General features: G+C 43.8%; 2 protein-coding genes across 3 annotated transcripts in view; one reads left to right on the forward strand and one right to left on the reverse strand.

Moving 5' to 3' along the window:
- WDR19 (WD repeat domain 19) overlaps positions 1-444 on the forward strand; it is a 41,464-nt gene extending 41,020 nt beyond the window's left edge. For both annotated transcript variants that reach the window (XM_035111897.3, XM_088660868.1), the window contains one exon: positions 263-444. The gene's annotated coding sequence lies outside the window, so the exon portion shown is untranslated. The remainder of the gene's footprint in view (positions 1-262) is intronic.
- A 96-nt stretch (positions 445-540) lies between these two features.
- The window catches only part of RFC1 (replication factor C subunit 1), a 41,092-nt gene continuing 20,711 nt past the window's right edge, over positions 541-20,921 (reverse strand). The window contains exons 10-25 of the mRNA XM_035111901.3: positions 18,522-18,629; positions 17,931-18,110; positions 16,093-16,197; positions 14,655-15,048; positions 13,439-13,548; positions 11,783-11,897; positions 10,271-10,359; positions 9,750-9,887; positions 9,295-9,390; positions 9,072-9,170; positions 6,957-7,111; positions 6,739-6,856; positions 5,520-5,665; positions 4,352-4,565; positions 2,245-2,421; positions 541-998 (exon numbers count right to left, since the gene is read on the reverse strand). Of these exons, the coding sequence (XP_034967792.3) occupies positions 921-998; positions 2,245-2,421; positions 4,352-4,565; positions 5,520-5,665; positions 6,739-6,856; positions 6,957-7,111; positions 9,072-9,170; positions 9,295-9,390; positions 9,750-9,887; positions 10,271-10,359; positions 11,783-11,897; positions 13,439-13,548; positions 14,655-15,048; positions 16,093-16,197; positions 17,931-18,110; positions 18,522-18,629 (2,322 nt within the window). The 3' untranslated portion in view covers positions 541-920. The remainder of the gene's footprint in view (positions 999-2,244; positions 2,422-4,351; positions 4,566-5,519; positions 5,666-6,738; positions 6,857-6,956; positions 7,112-9,071; positions 9,171-9,294; positions 9,391-9,749; positions 9,888-10,270; positions 10,360-11,782; positions 11,898-13,438; positions 13,549-14,654; positions 15,049-16,092; positions 16,198-17,930; positions 18,111-18,521; positions 18,630-20,921) is intronic.

The raw sequence follows: 20,921 nt of genomic DNA on the forward strand, positions 1-20,921 counted from the left end.
TCTCAAAAATTTAATGGAATATTTACTACTTTTAAATGCTAATAAACATATTAGGTAGTTTGTGGTCTTATATAGCACTGAGGGGAATTTTATAGGAGTTTGTTGAAATAATGTGGAAACATATTTTAAAAGTTTGCCTCTTGTTCTCATTTTCCCAGAATGTTGAATCTATATAGTTTGCAACATCTCATGTTTTTAGCTACCAGATTGGTGTTCTCTAATACAAAATGTTTAGAGTTAGAACATCTGTGTTTATTTTCAGGAGATAGTGGCCAGCCAAATGCTGCAACGCTAGAGGATGCTTCAAAACTTTAAGCCCAGTTGGTACGGCTATGCTTGAAATTATTTTATAGTTTATCAGATCTGTGAAACTGTAAATATTTCTTTTATAGAAATTTTGTACTATGGCCTTTTTGGTTTACAATAAAATTTTAATGCTAAAAATTAGCCTTAAATCTATGTAGCTGGCAAGATTTCTTGAAGATGGCAGGGGCAGGGTGGAAGTAGAGAACAGTCGGTGTAAGATATGACAAGAAAAAATTGTTAAAAATATGAAATTAGTTTTATTGCAACTTTTAAACATTGCTGTGTTCTCAAAATGTACAAAAGAGACCAATCTATATACTATACATATATATACAGGAATTGACAACATAATAGCTATTTTTAAAAAGTATCAGTTTTGCACAGATGAAATATAGTAAATGCAACAAACAGGCCAGTGTTTATTTTTGCTAGATGTTCCTAACTAAGCCACTGCGCATACAAATCAGTAGACAGAGAATTGCATTTAGTCCTATTTATTCAGTATATTACATATTTTGTAATTTGTATAGTGACGATAAAATGACTTAGCAACACCCCCAGCATAAAGTAACAGTTGCATAGCTGGTTAGGAGCATTTGTTAGCACTGAACCATTTATTTAGACTTCTTCTTTGCTTTCCCCTTATTAACATCTCTGTTCCTTTTTGGTTGCTTAGCAGTCTTGGTCATCTTCTGCAGAAAAGAAAAAGTTTTTAAGTCAGATGGAAATATTTCAGTCCCAAGGAATACTAGCACATTTTGCAAATTGCTTTTAAGGTCTCTAAAAGCACTAGGACTGGACAATATGGTTTTCAGCATTGTTATATATCAGCAGCTAAATGCCGCTATCCCATAATGTCTGAAATGTACCTTACAACCTGGGGCTTCCTTAAGCTGCTCTCCCCAAACCTTAGTTTGATGCGGCCCAATCACCTTCTAAATCTGGCCCGTGGACGGTCCAGGAATCAGCATGTTTTTACATGAGTACAATGTGTCCTTTTATTTAAAATGCACCTCTGGGTTATTTGTGGGGCATAGGAATTTGTTCATATTTTTTTCCAAAATATAGTCCGCCCCCCCCCCCACAAGGTCTGAGGGACAGTGGACCGGCCCCCTGCTGAAAAAGTTTGCTGACCCCCGTCCTAGGTCTAGACCAGGCATCCCCAAACTGCAGCCCTCCAGATGTTTTGGCCTACAACTCCCATGATCCCTAGCTAACAGGACCAGTGGTCGGGGAAGATGGGAATTGTAGTCCAAAACATCTGGAGGGCCAAAGTTTGGGGATGCCTGGTCTAAATGTACTGTAAACTATTACCCCTGGTTTACCATGATATGCAAATAAGCCCACTACTACATTACTCAGAGTCGGTTCCCCACAACATCTGCTTCCATGGGAAATGGAACATGTTCCCATGGAAATATACACAGTGCGCAGTGGAACTGCATTCCATGTGTCTGTCGAGAAATGCAAAGGTCTGAGATAACTGGTATTTCCCACTTGCAAATCTTCCCTGAAAAGTCTGTATGGATTATTAATTTTCACATAACGTTTTCCACACGTACACCTCCAGAGGAGTAATTCCAAACTCTCTTGTGGAAAGCAAACGTTCAAAGGCTACCCTCAGCTTCCAACATTATGAAAACATGACAGTATCAGGCTCTAATTTATTTTCCTGCTATGAACAAGTCATCTGTTGCAAGCCAGTGTATGTGGGGTTTTTGTTTTTTGTTTTTACTAAGGATTTAAGAATCAAGGTGTCTGAACACTTTGGTGCAAACTTCAGACAAATCACTTTACTGGTGTAAACAAGACTTAATAAGAACACACACTGGCAGATGACGGAAGCCTTGTGCAAATCATTCCCTGGTTTTATTAAACCTTTAAACATGGTTTGATGTCCCCTGGCGTTTAACTGCCCTGTCAGCCAAAACATGTTACCTTAATCATTGCATCATTTTCAATAGTCTCCTGCTCGTTCTCAGATGGGATTTCTTCAGCTTCCAGTTCTTCAGCCACCGACAATCCTGCTCGTCGATTCGCCTTATGCACCACTTGCAGAGAATATGGTGTAAGGTGTGCCTCTTTGTTATAGGCTCGTGTGAAGGCAGATTTAACCTGCACACAGTAAAGGAAAGATCTAGAGTGAGGCCCTGAAGTCTCCCTGTGGCCACTTACCAGCTGTGAACAGCAGTTTTGAAGCAACATTCTGGGGAATTCAGGAGTACCTTAAGGGCAGGCAGAGAAGGTTTTCTGAAAAGACAGCTTTTCCATTACTGCTGATCTTTTCAAGTAATGTGCAATTGCAGAAGGCAGGTGTTTGGCAGCCTTCACTCAGTTCACATGAAGTAATGGAGTCCAACAACCCTGAACACCATGCCTTAGAATCCTCTGCAACACACAGCAGTTGCATGAGAAGATGGAATGAAAATCCCCCAGTAAAACAAAAGGGTAGAACATTTTGAAGAGAAAGGGAGATTTCCATTTTCAATGAGAGGAGGAGGAAAAGGGTCCCAGCCAAGGAGAGCAGTCGAATGTCAAGAACATTTCCTCAGGATAAAAATCATTCATGAGGTGTTTATCTGACCTGGGGTGAATGGGAGCAGAGTTGGTGGATGGATCCAAAGCTAAAGTTGTTGGAGTGCAGCAACACTACCCATTTCCATTCTGTCAAACCTATCTCCTTTCTCAGCCATAAATCTCCCATGTGCACAGCAGTTAGACTTGGAAAAAGGTCCCATTTATGGCTAGGGCAGGGCTAACCCTCCCACCACAATTGGACTTTTTGTAAGCCTACTTGTTGTGCGCAGGGGAGAGATTGTAGGCTGGATCCCAAATGTGCTGTGGGCCACATCTAACCCATGGGCCAGTATTTCCTCATCCTTGAAAGGGAATAAAATCTCAAGAATAAACACTCACTTTTGGGAGGCTTCCAAATACTGATAAACTGGCCTAAGTATCTGAACACGTGAGCTCTAACCCACATAAACCGAACCTTGCCTGTTACTATCTTCCTTAGGCCTTTCTGCTCGCTCTTTCTTCTTTACCTGTAAGGGCCTGTCTCATGTATCAGCCAAACCCAAAGAATACCATATGGGCAAATCTAGTTGACTTCTGAAGCAGTCGATTAATTGGCCCACTTTCAACCTTATTTGAAGAACAAGATCTAAACATTCCTTAAAAAAACCACCGCTTATATAATCAGCCTAGCGACTAATACCATGCAAAGGCACTGACTTCAGCTAGCTGAGTGCCTTTGTATGTTAGGAGAAAGATGAGCAATACATCCCCTGGTTAGTGTGGAAGGCACCCGGAAGCAAGTGGGTAACTCCCTATATGGTTTAGGCTGGGGGACGTAACCCTCTCTGCCTTTGATTCTCCCTTCACATCTGCTAGAAGGAATATTCGCAGTAAGTAACCTGTGTTCCCAGTTGGCATGCAGGAGGCAAAGAGGGTTAAATCCCGAACGACACATGCCTAGATAGTGCAAGGAAAGTTCACTCATTTCTGGATGCCTCCTAAGGTAAAGGACCCCTGGACGGTTAAGTCCCGTCGAATTAGACTATGGGGTGCAGCGCTTATCTTGCTTCAGGCCAAAGGAGCTGGCGTTTGTCCACAGACAGCTTTTTGGTCATGTGGCCAGCATTACTAAACCACTTCTGGCACCACAGAACACCGTGACGAGTGCCAGAGCGCATGGAAATGCAGTTTATCTTCCTGCTGCAGCAGTACCTATTTATCTACTTGCACTGGTATGCTTTCAAACTGCTAGGTTGGCAGGTGCTGGGACAGCAACGGGAGCTCAGCCCGTCATGTGGATTTGAGCTGCCAACCTTATGATCAGCAAGCTCAAGAAGCTTGGTGGTTTAGGCCACCCGCATCCCAAGGATGCCTCTACATGCACCAAACACAACATTCACAGCAAATACCTGATGTTCCATTTTGAAATAGGTTGCCGGGGGTGGGGTGGGGAGACGTATGAGAATCCTATTTAAGGAAGCCCGTAAAATTCCTTTGGGAGACAACAATCCATGTAAGAGCAACTTACCTTGGAATCAACTTTAGAAAATTCACTAGGTTTGCCTCCCCAACTGGTTACTTCCATTATGCTTTCAACATCTTCCTTCATCAAGCAGTAAGTATCCATAAATGCTACAGCATCCTGCACTCCATCTGTTCCCAGGCAAGTCAAAGGTTTCACAATTGCATCTCGTAAGTATGACAAATAGTCCAGATTTACTGCTCTCTTGCTTGCATGTGTCCTATAGGGAGGGAGAAGAAGCATTATGTGGGTTTCCCCCTAAAGCCTTTCTGAAGGCAGAGAGGCTGATGCTTTGCATACAGGCAACCTCAGGTCCCATCACTGCCATACTCTAATGAACATCACTTAGGGGTTGAGGTACAGCCATACTTCCAGACTAGTATAAAGCACATGTAAGTTCATCTGAAGGGCAAAACAGAGGCAGGAGGGTGTGCTTAGCATGTTGGAAAGTACCTATGTGCCAAGCAGCTCGAGGGTCTACCGATAAAGGTGAGGAGTCGTGCAACAGGACCTTCCACCCAAAGAATACTCTAAACCAGAATTGTTCTGCCCATCTCACATCTGCCCAAAGGACACCAAAAATACTATGAAAGCAGCAGTCCATCTACCCAACAATGTAACATGTTTAAGATCTACCAGTTTAAATGCAGTTTAAATACCAGTTTAATGCAAAGTCAAGAGAATGTGGGTACTAAAAAAATGTTTAAGAACTTAGCATGTTGACCCATTTCCTGTTGATAAATTGTGTTCTGTAGAATTCTAATTACAGAAGATTATACGAAATGCTTTGCAGGTTTCAGTAACCAGCAGTAAAAAGGAATCTCACATTCTAAACCTTTGGCAATTTGATCACTGTGGCCATGTTTACACAATTAACAACAACCCAGTGACGTAGATTAAAAGGCTGTGACTGGCCCAAGGTCACCCAGTGAGCTTCATGAGTGAGTGGGGATTTGAACCCTGATCCCCAAGGTCCAAGTCCGACACTCTAACCACTACACCCCCTTGCTTCCTAGAGTCTGCTATGGAGCAGCTATATAAATTAAGTAGGTAAATAAATATGGGGAAAGCAAAATGTCACTTAGAGAAGGATCTGAAGCCATTTGGCTTATATATCTGAGTTTCTAACACTGCCCATACTGGGGGAATTTGTAACACGGGTCACCAGGATTACCTGAGGCTCATGTGCATCGACAGCTCTTGCATGATACGGTCGTGCTTTCCTGTTGATGAAAATTTGCCCAGCCAGCTTGGGAAATTTGGGAATTGTTTCATGTAGCCTCTCATCAGCTCCCCGGGGAGGACACTTGAATAAATGGCCTGAACAATGAAGGAAACATCCGTCAGTTTTACTTGGAGACTATAAAGGACACCATTATTTTCTAATACACAACACAGAAAATACAGAACGGTACCCAAGGCAATAGTAGCAGAACAGAGAGTGAAGATGGAAGCCCCATCACCAGCACAGGAGTGGGGATCCTTTTCCAGATCAGGGCCCCCATTAATTCCAGGGGCCACGGGTTGGGCCCAGCAAGTAGTGGGCTACATTTCAGCCATGTAAAAGGCGAGGTTTCTGCAAACACATCTCTGTCCAGGAAAGCAAGAGGCATCACAGGCTAAAGGCGCATTTCAGCAAGGCAAAATATCTTGAGGGTACAAAGCTTGGAGAGTCTCAAGGACCAGACAGGCGGGTCACATGTGAAATTTCAGAAAAACTTCCAGGGGAGAGATTAGTGCTTACTGGGAAGTAGCCGCATGCTGTGGCTGTTAACTTTGATCCCTGTACGTGGCTCCTGTGCTTTGAGATGGAAATTGTGCCTATGATTAAGAGCACAATAACTCAGTCGGTAGAGCATGAGACTCTCAGGGTCATGGGTTCAAGCCACACTCGAGCAAAAGATTACAGGGGGTTGGACTAGATGAGTCCTTGTGGTTTCTTCCAACTCTGAGATTCACTTTTGAAAGTGCTCTCTGCCGAGACAAATCCCTTCCCACCCCAGCAGGGAGAGAAAAGGCCTTTGAAATCAGGAAATTACACAGCCAATACAATCCCTGCTTTCAAAGCTGTTCATGAGGACCTTTCAAAGTTGAGAGCACCCACCCTCCTTCAGTCACTTTTTAAGAGTTTTTCATGGGCAAAACTCTACCCCTTGAAAGTTTCTCTGAAATTCTCCCCACCTCTCCCTGTTTTTTTTAGATTATATGTTTTCACCCCTTCCTCCCTCCCACAAAACAAACTGATGGGGAAAAGCATGGCTGAAAAGTTGAGCCCTGCTCTACTTTGCACAAATCCTAGGCTTTTTTCTCCTCCCACAGCCTGTAACAAAGCAGCAGCAGATACCCCTCAGGCAGCCACACAATATGCTCTGGAAACTAAAGAAGTGGGTAACCTGCGTAGGTAGAAGGCTCCAATTTTGTCGGCTGCGAATCTGCCGGTCAACTAAGTCGCCATCGCAAATACTGTCAGCTGCTTTGCTAAGCAACATCAGGTGTTTCTTCATGTTACCCCTGGGGGGAAATGATGGCTCACATTACTCACAAACAATTGTACTTTCATTAGTCCTGATGCAGCTACACAATCCAAATCATTCAGATTCATTTAACTCACCCTGCAGCAGCTGGGGTCACATGGATGTAGTTCTCCTGGACAAAGAGCGGGGCGAGAGAGTAATCATGGAAGAAGAGGTCTGATTTGTCTATAAGGGACATGCGAGATGTCTCCTCTCCAGTAGCAAAAACCTTCCTGACAACATCAAAAGGGCCCTGCAAAAATAAACAGACACTGAATTCTACCGTCAAGCTGCAGAGATTAGCCCCGGAACAATCTGGGCAAGCATCCACTACAAGAGCTTTTCTTACTATTTATTAAATTCATCCAAAGATCACAGGGCCATTCACAACATAAAAATATAAAAAGAGAACACAAAATACATAATAAAACAAAAACAAACCAATAACGCCCCCCCCCCCCGACACATTTAAAAGGCCATAGAATGTTTAATCACCCAAAGGACTGGTTATAGAGAAAGGTTTTTTTCCCCAGTGTCTAAAGGTATGTAATGAAGGTGTCAGAGGAGCCTCCCTGGGGAGAACATTCCACAAATGGGGAGCCACCACAGAAAAAAGGCCCGTTCTCCTGTTGCCACCCTCTGGACCTCTCATGGAGGGGGCACACAAAGAAGGGCTTCAGATTATTATCGCAGGGTCCAGGTTGGTTCATATTTTGCATTGAACCTCAAGGACTCCAATAAATAAGACACTCAGCAGCATAATCACTGCCACGTTTACCCAGAATTAAGTCCTACTGAATTCACTGGGCCCTACTTCCAGGTACGTGGGGTCAGGACTGCAGCCTTAGTCTGATTTGGCTCAGTGTTTACATGTTCAAAGCTAACAATATCTGGGGTATTATGAGCTTCAGTGCCTGTTCCCAATACTTTTCTTTTTTAAGGCCAAAATTTGACGTTGCTGGAGATGTGAGTCTGCTGCTAAAAATAGCACCCAGTGTTTCTTCTTCCTTCCTGGTAACACAGTAAAAAAACAGAATGTGATGCAATGTTACTGTGGTCCAAGTTTAAACATGGACAACTGCACATTCCTGCATCTCAGGGGGTTGGACTAGATCAGGGTTTTTTTTCAAGGAGGGCCAGATTTGATTAAGTGAACATGCGTGAGGGCCAACTGAGGGCCAAAGTTGTTGAGCTTCTTTTAGGATTTTTCCCTAGGACATATACTGCCGCAGGGGCCAGATTAAATTGAGCAACGGGCAAGATTACGCTCCCAAAATGGACTTTGGACATGCCTGGACTAGATGATGCTCAAGGTCCCAAATCTACAATTCTACGATTCTATATATTTAAATAAGCATTTTAACAACATTTTGCAACTTTTTTGGACCAAGCACTATATTAGAGCATTTAGAAGGTACAAAAGAAGCTCATAGAAGGAATTCACAAACATGCAATTCCTTAAGCATCTATCCCCATTTGTTTATACGGTAGTCTCTATGTTTACTGCCCTATGAAGATTTTGTGTTTCTCCTCACTCAACTCATGATCAACCACATTGTAGTTCAAGACCTTGAGCACAGAAATTCAGTCAGCTGCACCTTCCCCACCTCTGCAACTCGTTGATGGGAAAAGTTACACTTGGTGAAACGCTTAAAAGGTTGCAGGAAAGAATAAGGATTACAGCTAAAGTTCCTCATTTGAAACTTCATAAATTACCTATCATACCAACACGAATAGAAATCACAAGATTGTAGCTGTTATATAAGAGATTATTATATCTGAATGGAATGGAATGCAAATTATTAAATTTTTGGAATGCAGAAAAATGTATAAGAATGAACTCATCAACTCTAGCATACAAGGTGGCCAGTTAAATAAATTGTATAATTTGACATTTGAATAATTGGCAATAATTGTATTAATTGGATAAAATTGGTACAGTATTGTTATAATGAGGCTGATATTGGATCAATATGGGAAAATCAATAAAATATATTTAAATAAAATAATAATAATAAAAATGGCTGAACCACCTCAACCAAATAGGCAGAATTCCTGGTATCACCTTTCCGCTGTCTGAGTGATATTTGAAGCCATGATTTTAACGGGCCCAAGGTACAACTTCTGGTTTCTGGCAAAAATCTAATTTTGCAGGTCCTGTTGCAAAGCAAGCTGGCACGGACATGGCATTCCCCAAGCCAAGTTCCTCTTACCAGTTTGAGGTCCTTTTTTGCTTTGCTAGCATCCTCTTTGACACCATCGTAGGTCAGAGTTTTGCTCCCTGCACACCACATGCTGAGATTATGTAAAACCTGAGAAGAAACAGAAAGGTTAGAGCCTGCTTCATTTAGGTGTCTAAAACTGTCTAAAACCACCTTGGATAGAGAGCATACTAAACAAATGACTAAGGATTAAAGGCTGGCACTGATCACTCACTTGTCTGATATCCTGATTGGCTGCCAAGATGACTTCATTCATTGCTGGTGGTGGAATCTTTAACCCCTCTTTAAAGGCAATGGACATCATGGCACCCTGTGAGAAGGAAATTAGAGAAATTCATGAAGAATAGATTTATAAGTGGTTATTATCCATGACAACAAAGTGGAATCACTTCTCTCTGATGGTACCATCTAAGGCAATGCTCTCCACACACTCCACAAAGTTGGGGAAAATAAAGCAAGGGGATAGCCATCACTCTTACACCCTGCTTTTAAGCTTCCTGGAAACATCCCTGGCGATCAATGAGGTGACAGATGTCGCAGCCAGATCGCCCTCACATCCTGGAAGCATCTGTTGGATCTCTTGCAGAAAGGCTTTGGGCTGACCCAGAAAGGCAATTCTTACTGTCCTACTTTAAGAGAGTCCCGACATATTATTTGTCAACCGCCTACCTTAATCTGCTCCACGCGTGGTCTGGGAAAGCGAAGATCAAAGCAGTAGTGGACAAGGGAACGCATCTTTGGGTGATTCCGATCATTACACATACAAATTATAGGAACCTTTGTATGTTTAATCAGGTCAATCAGTTCCTGCAATTAGAGAATGCAACCCCACTATGAAGCCATTTGCGTGGCTCTGCTGGTACCAACCACAGTGCTGTGCAAATCAGCTGCTTAACAGTTCAAGCTGCTGTTAGTGAATTAAGTCTCAAGGAAAGCAATAGCTTTCTAGTAGACCAACTTGATAAACCAAAGCAAGGTTGAGCTTTTTCCTTACATTTTTGTGAAAGAAGCGGACAGCACAAAATGGAATGATAAAATATTTTTGAGACAAAAAAGACATGATACTCATTTTCAATCAGTTACCTATTAAGCTAATAAAGATCTGTCCCGTGAACTGTCTGAACTTCCACCCCTCCTACCCAAAAACCTCACAATAATCACTTTTACACTTTTCATTGAAGTTATTCTACCTGGATGCCTCCCCTGTCTTCGTTGCCAGCCATTCCATCCACCTCATCCATAATTAGGACATGCTTTGTGCTGACTGAAGATGATGTGCCTGAGGATGATGGGGGAAGAGTAAAAAAAATGCAAAGTGATCTTCTCCCCACACAGTAGAGCCACCTTCATAGTAAGCCACCAAGTACAACTTACTGCGCACAAGCAAACCACACCCACTTCACTCCTTCCAATTCGTGTAGGGAAGAAATAAACCACCACCTTTGTCTTAACATTACATTTGAACCAGGGATTATGGTTTGTTTCATGCCAAAGAAACTCACGTTAGTAAACCAAGAATGAACCTTGGTTACAGATCATGGTTCGTTGGATGCAAAACAAACCATGATCTGTGGTACAGTAATAACTTGGGTTAAATATGCTTCAGGTTGAGGACTTTCAATTTAAGTACTCCGCAGACCCGTCTGGAATGGATTAATCCACTTTCCATTACTTTCAATGGGAAAGTTCGCTTCAGGTTAAGTACGGACTTCCGGAACCAATTAAGTACTTAACCTGAGGTACCACTGTATCGCTAAGACAGGGATTGTGTTTTATTACATTCTAGGATAGAAGAAGAAACAACAAACTGTCCAGAAAGGCCCAGTTTCATTTCATGGTAAACTGCTGTGAACCTGCCCATCTCCTGAAAACGCTGCTGCTTACAAAAAATCAATCCAAGGTAGAATAGCATTTTTTGAGCATGAGGGAATTATTAGGGCCTATCTGTGAAATTGGGGACATCAAGTCCACATTAATTGTTCTAGCTAGCAAGAAGTCCCGTATTTTTCACTCCATAGGATGCATCTGACCATAGGACGCACCTCGTTTTTTAGAGGAGAAAAACAAGAAAAAAATTATTTTTTTTGTTTTTCCCTCTAAAAGGCTGGAGGGGGGGCTGGAGGGAGAGTAGAGGCGGCAACGGTGGCGGAGGGACTGGGAGAGGCACAGCACAGCGCCTCTCCCAAACGCGGCTGCTCTGCCTGCTCTTGTGAGTAGAGGAGGCAGCGGCAGCAGAGGGAGCAGTCCGGCAAAGGGGACGGGGGAGGAAGGGGCAGCCAGGTAGCGATGCTTCATGGAGCAGGGAAGGAGCAACTGCTGCCCGCCCCTCCTTCCCTGCTCCGTGTCTAACTTCTCCTTCTCCCCCCCCCCAGCTCAAAAAGCAGGCTTTTGAAAACAGTGACAGCGAGGGAGGAGATGCTTCACAGAGCAGGGGAAGGGGAAGGCGGCAGCAGCAGCAGGGGAAGGGCGAGTGGGGAGAAAGGGCTTTCTCGCCGCTTGTCCTTCTGTGCCGCTGCCGCCCGCCCCTCGCAAGAACAGGCATTGGGAGAGGCGCAGCGCCCCAATGCCTGCTCTTGTGAGCGGAAGAGGTGGTGACTTCACTCCATAAGAGGCACAGGGATTTTCCCTTCCTGTTTAGGAGGGGGAAGTGCGTCCTGTGGAGCGAAAAATACGGTAATGCCCAGAAAGAGTCATGAAGATACCTGAACAGAACTCTTTGATGCTGGTGTTATTTAGAGATTCGGCAACCACCTCCTTCAAGCTGTTCTTACTGCGAGTGTCGCTGGCATTTAATTCCACATAGCTCAAGCCCAGTTCCTAAGCCAAACACACAAACAAAACAGCAGTGTCAATAAGACAAACAAAAAATTGCTTATGTGGCTGGGGAAACCCAGCCACTATATTATTATTAGTCCAGCAGCCAGCAAGCAGTCTTATTCTAGGGATACAGTCAAAAAGATCAATAGACACAACCCCCAATTTTCTATGCACACCACTTGATTCCAGTTAAAAATTGGGGAATCAGAAGGTATTCCTCAAGAGGTCAGGTGTGGCCCTGGATCTTCTCTAAACTAGTAATTGTTTTTGTGATTAGCCACCAATATAAAAATGACCCCAGAGAGAAAGTGACCACTTGAAAAAAACTAAGCAGGCAACTAACTCTGCTTTTATAACAGTAAGTCAAAGTGGATTAGGTCAACTAAACAGATGGACCTGACCCACAGGACAAGACACCACAGAACATTATAGTTCAACTTTTTTTAAAAAAAAAAATATGCAATTGGAGTTGCAACCTTGTTTTTTTTAAAACATACTTCAGAGTCCTATATAGAAATGAATTACCATATTGGCCTGAATATAAGCCACACTTTCCCCCCCCGAATTCCGACCATGAAAAGTTAAAGTGTGGCTTAAATTCGCAACCTTACAAAAATGGTTTTTTATGATATCGCTGCTAAAACAGACATACGGTAAAACGGAACAGGTGTGAGTACGTGCAGAATGTTAAGGGAGCGGCTTATATCCGGGTATTGTCTTTTTTTTTTCTTCCCCATGAATTTTAAAGGTGCAGCTTATATTCGGGCCAATATAGCAAATCAAAAGCAAGCAATTGTCCTAGCTCCTCTAATTCTTAGGGATGCAAGAGGAAGAAAGTACAGCTAAAGCCAGTCAACTTGCATACAGTAGAACCTCGGTTTTCGAACATAATCTGTTCCAGGAGTCTGTTCAACTTCAGAAATGTTTAAAAACCAAATATCAAAGGGCTGTCGGCAAAGTGAATGGTGAAAATGAAAGCATTCACTTCTGGGTTTTCGGCGTTCAACAGCCAAGACGACCGGGAGCCAAGACGATCGAGAACCAGTGTTTGACTGTACAGTGGTACCTCTACTTACGAATTTAATGTGTTCCGAACGCACATTCGTAAGTCGAAAAAAATTGTAAGTTGAATCCCATAGGAATGCATTGGGAGAAAAAATTCGTAAGTAGAAAAAATCCTATCTAAACCGCATCCAAGATGGTGGACGGAGCTCCATTCGTAAGTAGTTATTCGTAAGTAGAGGTACCACTGTATTTGACTGTGGTCGCCTCCAGTAAGTGGGGAAACTTTCAGAACTCTCTAATGGCCGAGGCGGATGCTGTTATATGGTGAGTACTGACATGCAGGCCAGCTTTGATTTGCTGATAGACTTAAGCAGGAAAGCAGCTGTCAAGGTCAACCGCAATACCAGAAAATGCAACCCAAGCATTTCTGCTGCTGTTCAGTCACTTCCTCAATCAAACAGCCCCCAAAGAAGTTTATCCCAATGCTCTTGTTTCCTTCGCATGCAGCCCCCATTTAGAAAAAAATTGCAACTCACTTTGCAAACTAGTGAAGCAGTGGTCGTTTTGCCAACCCCTGGGGGGCCAGACAGCAAAGCTGCTTTTGAACTAGCACCGTCGTCTTTGACTCCAAACTTACTGGGTTTTGCTGTAGGGAAAAGAGAGGGAAGCTTTAGCCAACCACGTCATGTAACAGCCAAGAGGAAAACAAGCAACAGTTTAAGAAGATTGTTTAAGGAAACAGAAACAAAGCATTTTCAAGCTCCAACACCTACCCAAACCAAAAAACCCACGCTTTACAAATCCAACAAAGGGAGTGCCATGTTGAACATCTCTGCCCATCCCAAAAAATTTAAAAATCCAAATGTAGAAAACCAGGCTACATGTGCTAGTGTTTTCAGTACAGGTCTTTTCATTTTACATGAGATAGTATCTAAATGCCACCTTCAGAACCTGCAGTAGTAAAGCAGGATGTAAGTATTTAAAATGAATAAACTAACCACATGCAAGCCTCCATTTTCAATCTAAAGTTGTACAGTCCCAACAGGGACACACAATTACTCTGAATATGTAGATCAGTTCTTAATGCCAGAAAAAAATGAACTTTTTAAAATTAAAAAACACCGCAGAATTCAAGCAAATTTACTCTGAAATTTCTTTGTGGGTTTTGTATCAGTTTGAAATGGCAAGGTATTAAAGGGTTTTTTCAAAACCAAAACTGAGCCTGTAAACCTATAGATACCTAGTAAGACTTAAACCTCATGTTAGATTTAAGTTGCTTCAACTGTAAAGAATTTCCTCAGCCAGGCTTGCTTCAAGGGCAACGCTGAAACATGGTTTGTGTTCCTTAAACCAAATTAAATACATTTGATGTGTTAAGCTGGGAAGCTAATTAGAAAACCCTATTTATAAATAGCTTTACTGGACTGAAACCATTAATACTGGTTCACTGAACACAGTATTGTATCTACAAACACTGACTGGGGCCATAAGAGAGCTGTGTGGGATACCAGCTATGGATTCCTTGGAAGGGGAAGGGAACACACGACAAAAGCAAAATTCTGACTCAGTTGTACACTAACATTGCAATGACCAGATCCAGAACATTAACAGATTAAAATAAAACCTGGTTTCAATGCTATCTGTCAACCAGGCTACGGTTTGGCATTAAGATGTGCTGTGTAAATGTAATATACATCATCGACCCTGGAAAAAGGTGTCAAGTTCCAGAAGAATCATTTATTGCACAATTACCGTGTTTGTCCTGCGAAATATTCCTGTGCCAGTTTCGAAGCCAACGTAAGAGTTTATTGGCACAGCTTTGGTCGCCTTGTTGCCCAATGATTGTTTTAAGGGATGTGGGCTTGTATTTGTCCACCCATAATAACACCTCAGCTCCGCCTTTACTGCCTTTTTGAACTGGGCTCCCAGCACCCTTTGGATCCTTTTTCTCTGGCGCATTCTGATCAAAGTCCAGACCTCTCCTTGCTTCCATTGTTTGCTTCTTGGGAGATCTGACGGTATTGTCCTTTACAGGAGTGACTTTTTTCTTTTGGGGTTCACTCTCTCTAGTTGGAGGGCTAATTTTTCTTTTTTCCGCTTCAGCTTTCGGTGGGGTTTTTACACACTTGGATTTTGCCTTCTTTGCCTTGAAAAGGAAAGACATGCCAGAATTAGCAGGCCTGAGCTTGGAGACAAAAGCTTTCAAATGGTGCTTCTAGGAATTCAGGGATTCTCAAAAAGATCAGCAACAGAAGCTCACTGGCTTCGGTCAGATGCAACACTAAACTATAGTTTAAGTATACTAAACCATACTTGAGCGAGCCCTGGGCTTGCATGCATTCCCCTCCAGTCCAAGTCATTAGAAGGAGAAAGCTCTTTCTTCTGCTTTCGAGAGAACCACTTTTCTGTTAGGTCTGAATCCTGAATTGTGGTTAAAACCAAACTATGGTTTATTATGTCCCTTTAAGGGTACCACGGACACTCTGCAAAAAAAAAGGTTGGCTGCCTCCACAGCAGTCATCCTTTTCTCCATACAATTACCAGGAAGGGGTGGCACATTACAATGTATAATGGCTTCCGGGGACTTTTAAATTAGAAGTTTTAAACAAGTGTGACAAAGCATGAGGACGTTTCAGGATTTTTCCTAAAATCCACACAGATTTGAGATGGCACAGAGTTACCAGTCTGCTCATGTGCAAGGAACACACATTGAATTATAGAACACCTATTCTGTCCAATGGATAACCTTTTTTAAAAAAATCACTATACATGGCAATACTATACATTAAGTCTCAGTGTCAGCACACAAACTAGGAGGTTATTCATCCACTTTTAGTTTGTTTTTTTGGTCTCTGCTATGTAAGAAAAGAGGAGAAACCCAAAGATTTCTATAATTTTTCTCCCCAGCTTGGAAGAATACTTTTTCTTGTGAACATGGCTTGTGAGGAAAGGATAGAGCACCCACTCCCCCTGGAAAAATGCTTCAATCTAATTCACAGCCCCCACCCCACAAGCCCACAGTCCGTCTAAAGGCTGTGGAACAACACAATGCCATGAAATGTGATACTGAATCTCCTGGCATCAAGCATTCTTTGGCCTTGAGGTTATTCAAAAGAACAGCTACTTCTGCAATTTTTAAACAGATGCTTTGTTAAGAGAGAATTGTCAATTAAAGCTAATTTGTACAGACCTCTGCTTCAGCTGCCACTTCATATTTTGACTTCTTGCCTGGCATACTCCGAATCAGGTCAAATAAACCATCTTCATCAATGATTTTTGTCCCTAAAGCTAAGGCCTATAAGAGAAACCAAAGTCTACAGTCATTCACATTTATAGCGCTCAGTGTCAGAAAGTATCACACCCAGCTAACATGTTCAAATGCACCAGAGGTAGAAACTGGTTAAGCAAATAAAATATACCTGAAATCAGAGGTCTCCAAAATCAGAGGTCTCCACTAATTATTTCCTCACCTCAACAAGCAACCTTCAGCTCCAGAAGAGAATCTGCCTGTCACAAAGATCTAGCCTCATATTGCCGATGCTGAAAGCCTTTGAGTCTAAGAGTTGTACTGTTGGTAGTGCTAACAAAATGGAACTCAGAAAAAGGCCATTTCACTGAATGCAGGATACATTTAAAGCTGTAACCCTAAGCACATTGATTTGGAAGTGCCCTTGAATTTAGTGTAAACATATTGAGGAGTGCACTTTGTATGGAGCAGCTGCAAGGTGACAATTGTGCTTGACTAAATTAGCGCAGGAGTGAGGAGGAATGCTTATTTCCAATAATGTACAAACAATACAATGTACTGGATGAATATCTCTATCTGCAAGTGCCAATTCCCCATCCCGGAATGAAACAATTTCAAACCCTAATGGATCTTCCTCAAATGAACTTCACTGTGTTCCAGAGGGCCTCCTGCATCCTCTCCAAAAGGAGCCACACAAAACGAGTACAGTCGTACCTTGGTTCCCAAACAGCTTAGTTGTCGAACAAATTGGCTCCCGAACACCACAAACCCGGAAGTGTTCCAGTTTGCAAACATTTTTTGAAGCCAAACATCCGATGTGGCTTCCAATTGAGTGCAGGAACAATTGTAACCCGGAAGTAAGTAAACCAAGGTTTCCGAGGCCTACGACGGAGCGAAAGCCCGGCTTCGCGGAGGCCGGGCCTTCGCTCCGATGCCTTCCAGAGGCCGGGCCTTCGCTCTGGGCCTCCGCGGAGCCATGGGAGCGCTTCTGCGGGTGCGGAAGCGCTCCCATGGCTCCACGAAGGGCCGGAGCGAAGACCCGGCCTCCACGAAGGCATCGGAGTGTCGTAGGCCTCGGAAACCTCGGTTTACTTACTTCCGGGTTACGATTGTTCATAAACCAAAATTTCGTAAACCGAGGTTCCACTAGCCAAGAAAGTTAAATGGGACTTTGAAATTCAAAGGCAGCACACTTCAGAATACCAGGCACGAGAGATAAGCAAGGATACCCTTCGCCATTATGCATGGATCAGACATTTCCAAAGGCAGTGCTGGGCACTGCTGGGGACAGAATATAGGAAAAGATGAACCATGATCCAATCCAGTGAAGCCATTCTGTTCTCAAGACTGGGAAATGGTTTGATAGGAGAAGAGAAGGGGTAGGCAACCTAAGGCCCATGGATCGGATGCAGCCCAATCGCCTTCTCAATCCGGCTCACGGACGGTCTGGGAATCAGCGTGTTTTTACATGAGTAGAATGTGTCCTTTTATTTAAAATGCTTCTCTGGGTTATTTGTGAGGCCTGCCTGGTGTTTTTACATGAGTAGAATGTGTCCTTTTATTTAAAATACATCTCTGGATTATTTGTGGGGCATAGGAATTCGTTCATCCCCCCCCCCCCCAAAAAAAGTCTGGCCCAGCACATGGTCTGAGGGACGGTGGACCGGCCCACAGCTGAAAAAGGTTGCTGACCCCTGGAGAAGAGGATACATAGGTCAGAGAGGCAAGATATCACGTTATGACAAAGAAAGGACTCCATGAGCACACCGTTAACAACTTACCTTGTCACTCTTGGCTGCACCGCAGTCACGACCCTTCACAAGATAGTCTGTCTTCTTGCTGATATTCCCAGTTACTTTCCCTCCATAGCGCTCAATCAGAGATTTGGCCTCATCACGTTCAATAGATTCCAAGATGCCTGTGATCACAAACGTCAGGCCTTCAAAGCAATTTTCATCACCCTAAGGAGAAAAAACAGTGCCAATGGGCAGCATTAAGTTTAAGGCAGTTGAAGTGAAAGCTACAGCAGCCGTGTTCCAAAGAGAGGAAAAGTAAAAAAGTACTGTTTGAAAAATTATTTTGTTCCTCATCATGCTGAAGTAAAAACTGATCTTTGGCACAGTATAAACATACTGCTGGCTTGCAGAACAGACTGCAAACCTGAAGACAGCTTTGTCAACAAATATGCATGATTTCAGCTGTCTGGCCTTAAATGCCCATTGATTGTACAGTATCTGGTTAGAATACAGCAAGGGTCCAACAGTAGGCTTGGGAGAGACAGATGAGAAAGTTTGGAAGGAGTTGCTAGGCCAGTAATACTAGAAATACCAATCACTCATGATATGTTTCTGCAAGAAGATGTCTGCACTTACTTGTGGGATCTCCTTAGAACCGAGTGCTCTTGGGCCTTCACGATTAAGAAAGCTTCTATAAGCTTGATAGTTGGCTCGCTTCTTTTCAGAGTCCTCAGGACTTACAGACTTTGAAAAGAAAAGAAAATCACATAGCACTGCTGCAATCGTTCCACTCAGTTCAAATAATGTAAAGAGATGAGCAAACATTAATAGAGATAAACCCAAATACAAATTATTTATACACCAATCACTTAGAATACGTTTGAACACACTTCTGGTATGTTAATCTTTATTCAAATTAAGGCCTACCTATTTTAAAAATAAACAGTTCAGTTTCAAGGACTGATGCTACTCTTTCATGCTCCCTGAAGAGAAAAAAATACAAGAATCTGGACACACAAACTCTTGTGTGTTGAGCAGCTGATCAAGCTCTCTGCCCATTCTTTACAATGTCTTCGGTGCACAAAATTGTGCAAAAAAGCTACAAAGAGAAGGCGGCTAAAACGGACACTCATCTCTGCAGGTTGTCCAAAGCCAGTTCACAACAGAGATGAAATTGATGTTAGAACTGAAATCTCCCCTGCATCCCAATAGAGTGTTGTGAACTACAGTGGAACCTCTACTTACGAATTTAATCCGTTCTGAATGCACATTCGTAAGTAGAAACATTCGTAAATCGAAAGGATGTTTCCCATAGGAATGCATTGGGAATGGATTAATTCGTTCCGGAGCCTAGGAAAAACACCCTTTAAAAGAGATTTTAAAGACTTTAAAGGCATGCACAAAAACATTACCTTTCAGTGCAGGGAGTGTGGGCGGGTGGCAGCGAGGCGGCAGGTTAGTGGTGGCGGCAGGGGCCCGATCCGGCCATAGGCCGAGTGGGGGAGGCAGCGATCCGGTGAGAGGCCGGCTAGTGGCGTCGGCGGGGCCTGATCCGGCTGTGGGCCGAATGCCAGGAGGCCAGTAGCGGCGTCGGCGGTCCCGATCCAGCCGTGGGCCGGGCGCCCGAGACTGCGGGAGGCCGCTAACGGCGTTGGCGGGGCCCGATCCGGCCATGGGCCAGGCACCCGAGGCTGCGGGAGGCTGCTAGCGGCGTCGGATCCGACCGTGGGCCGGGCATTGGAGGCGGCGGGAGGCCACTAGCGGCGGAGGCGTGGCCCGATCCGACCGTGGGCCGGGCACACGAGGTGGCGGGAGGCCGCTAGCGGCGTCGGTGGGCCCGATCCGGCCGTGGGCCGGGCACACGAGGTGGCGGGAGGCCGCTAACGGCGTCGGATCCGAACGTGGGCCGGGCACTGGAGGCAGCGGTAGGCCGTTAGCGCCATCGGCGGGGCCCGATCCAGCCATAGGCCAGGCGCCCGAGGCGGCGGGAGCCCGCTAGCGGCGTCCGCGGGCCCGATCCGGCCATAGGCCGGGTGCCGGAGGCAGCGGGAGGCCGCTAGCGGCGTCGGATCCGACCGTGGGCCGGGCACTGGAGGCGGCGGGAGGCCGCTAGCGGCAGAGGCCCGATCCGGCCTTCGGATGTCGAAGAAATTCGTAAGCGGGCCCCACTTCGTATTGTTCGTAAGTAGAATTTTTCGTAAGTAGGGTTATTCGTTAGTCGAGGTACCACTGTATAGTGTTGACAGCAGGGAAGAGCACGCTGTAATAGGGACTGAGGATATCCAGCCAGTTCAGCTAAGTTCTAAATCCTTGCCTGGCAAAAAGCATCAGACACAAGACTGCTAATCTGTTGAAAGTATGGACACACTTACTGGGACACTGGGACTACAAGAGGAGAGACAAAAAACACCATTCATTCTTCACTTGGCCTGAGATCTCTGAACAAATAGGTAGGCTAGGGACATGCATGCAAACCAGGTCACTGTATGATATTTAAACCAGACACTAAGGAAGTTGAGGTCATTTTAATCTGTCTTAGTATTTTATCTTTTGCATGCTTTAAAGTATGGGTGTGAATTTTTCTTGATTTTACTTTTCTCTCGTCTGTAAACTGCTTTGAGGTTTTTCACAATCAAGCAGTGCATAAATTTTATGAAATAAACAGACAAATCTGTTGTTTACTATGTTTATACAGTGTCTTGTAACATACATTCTCTGGGTGACACAACACAAAACAATTAAAATACTATCAGACCATATGGCATGAAACTATGTAAAAGACCCGGGTGAATGGGAGGGATCCTCAGCTGGCAAAGATTGCACTGGGCAAAGATTTCTGGGAAGGCTGTTCCCACAGCAAGGGGGATCCCCAAAATACCTTCCTCTTGGTGGTTACACCCCTCACTTCATTTGGTGGGGGCACTCAAAGCAGGGCCTCTGAAGGAAACCCTTAGTTTTTGATAGGTACATATGGGGAAAGGCCATCTTTGATGAAATTTTGTTCTAAGCTTTTTAGGACATTCTAGGTTAAAGCAA

This window comes from Zootoca vivipara, chromosome Z1, assembly GCF_965207765.1.
Source record: "Zootoca vivipara chromosome Z1, rZooViv2.hap1.1, whole genome shotgun sequence".
Lineage (NCBI taxonomy): Eukaryota > Metazoa > Chordata > Lepidosauria > Squamata > Lacertidae > Zootoca > Zootoca vivipara.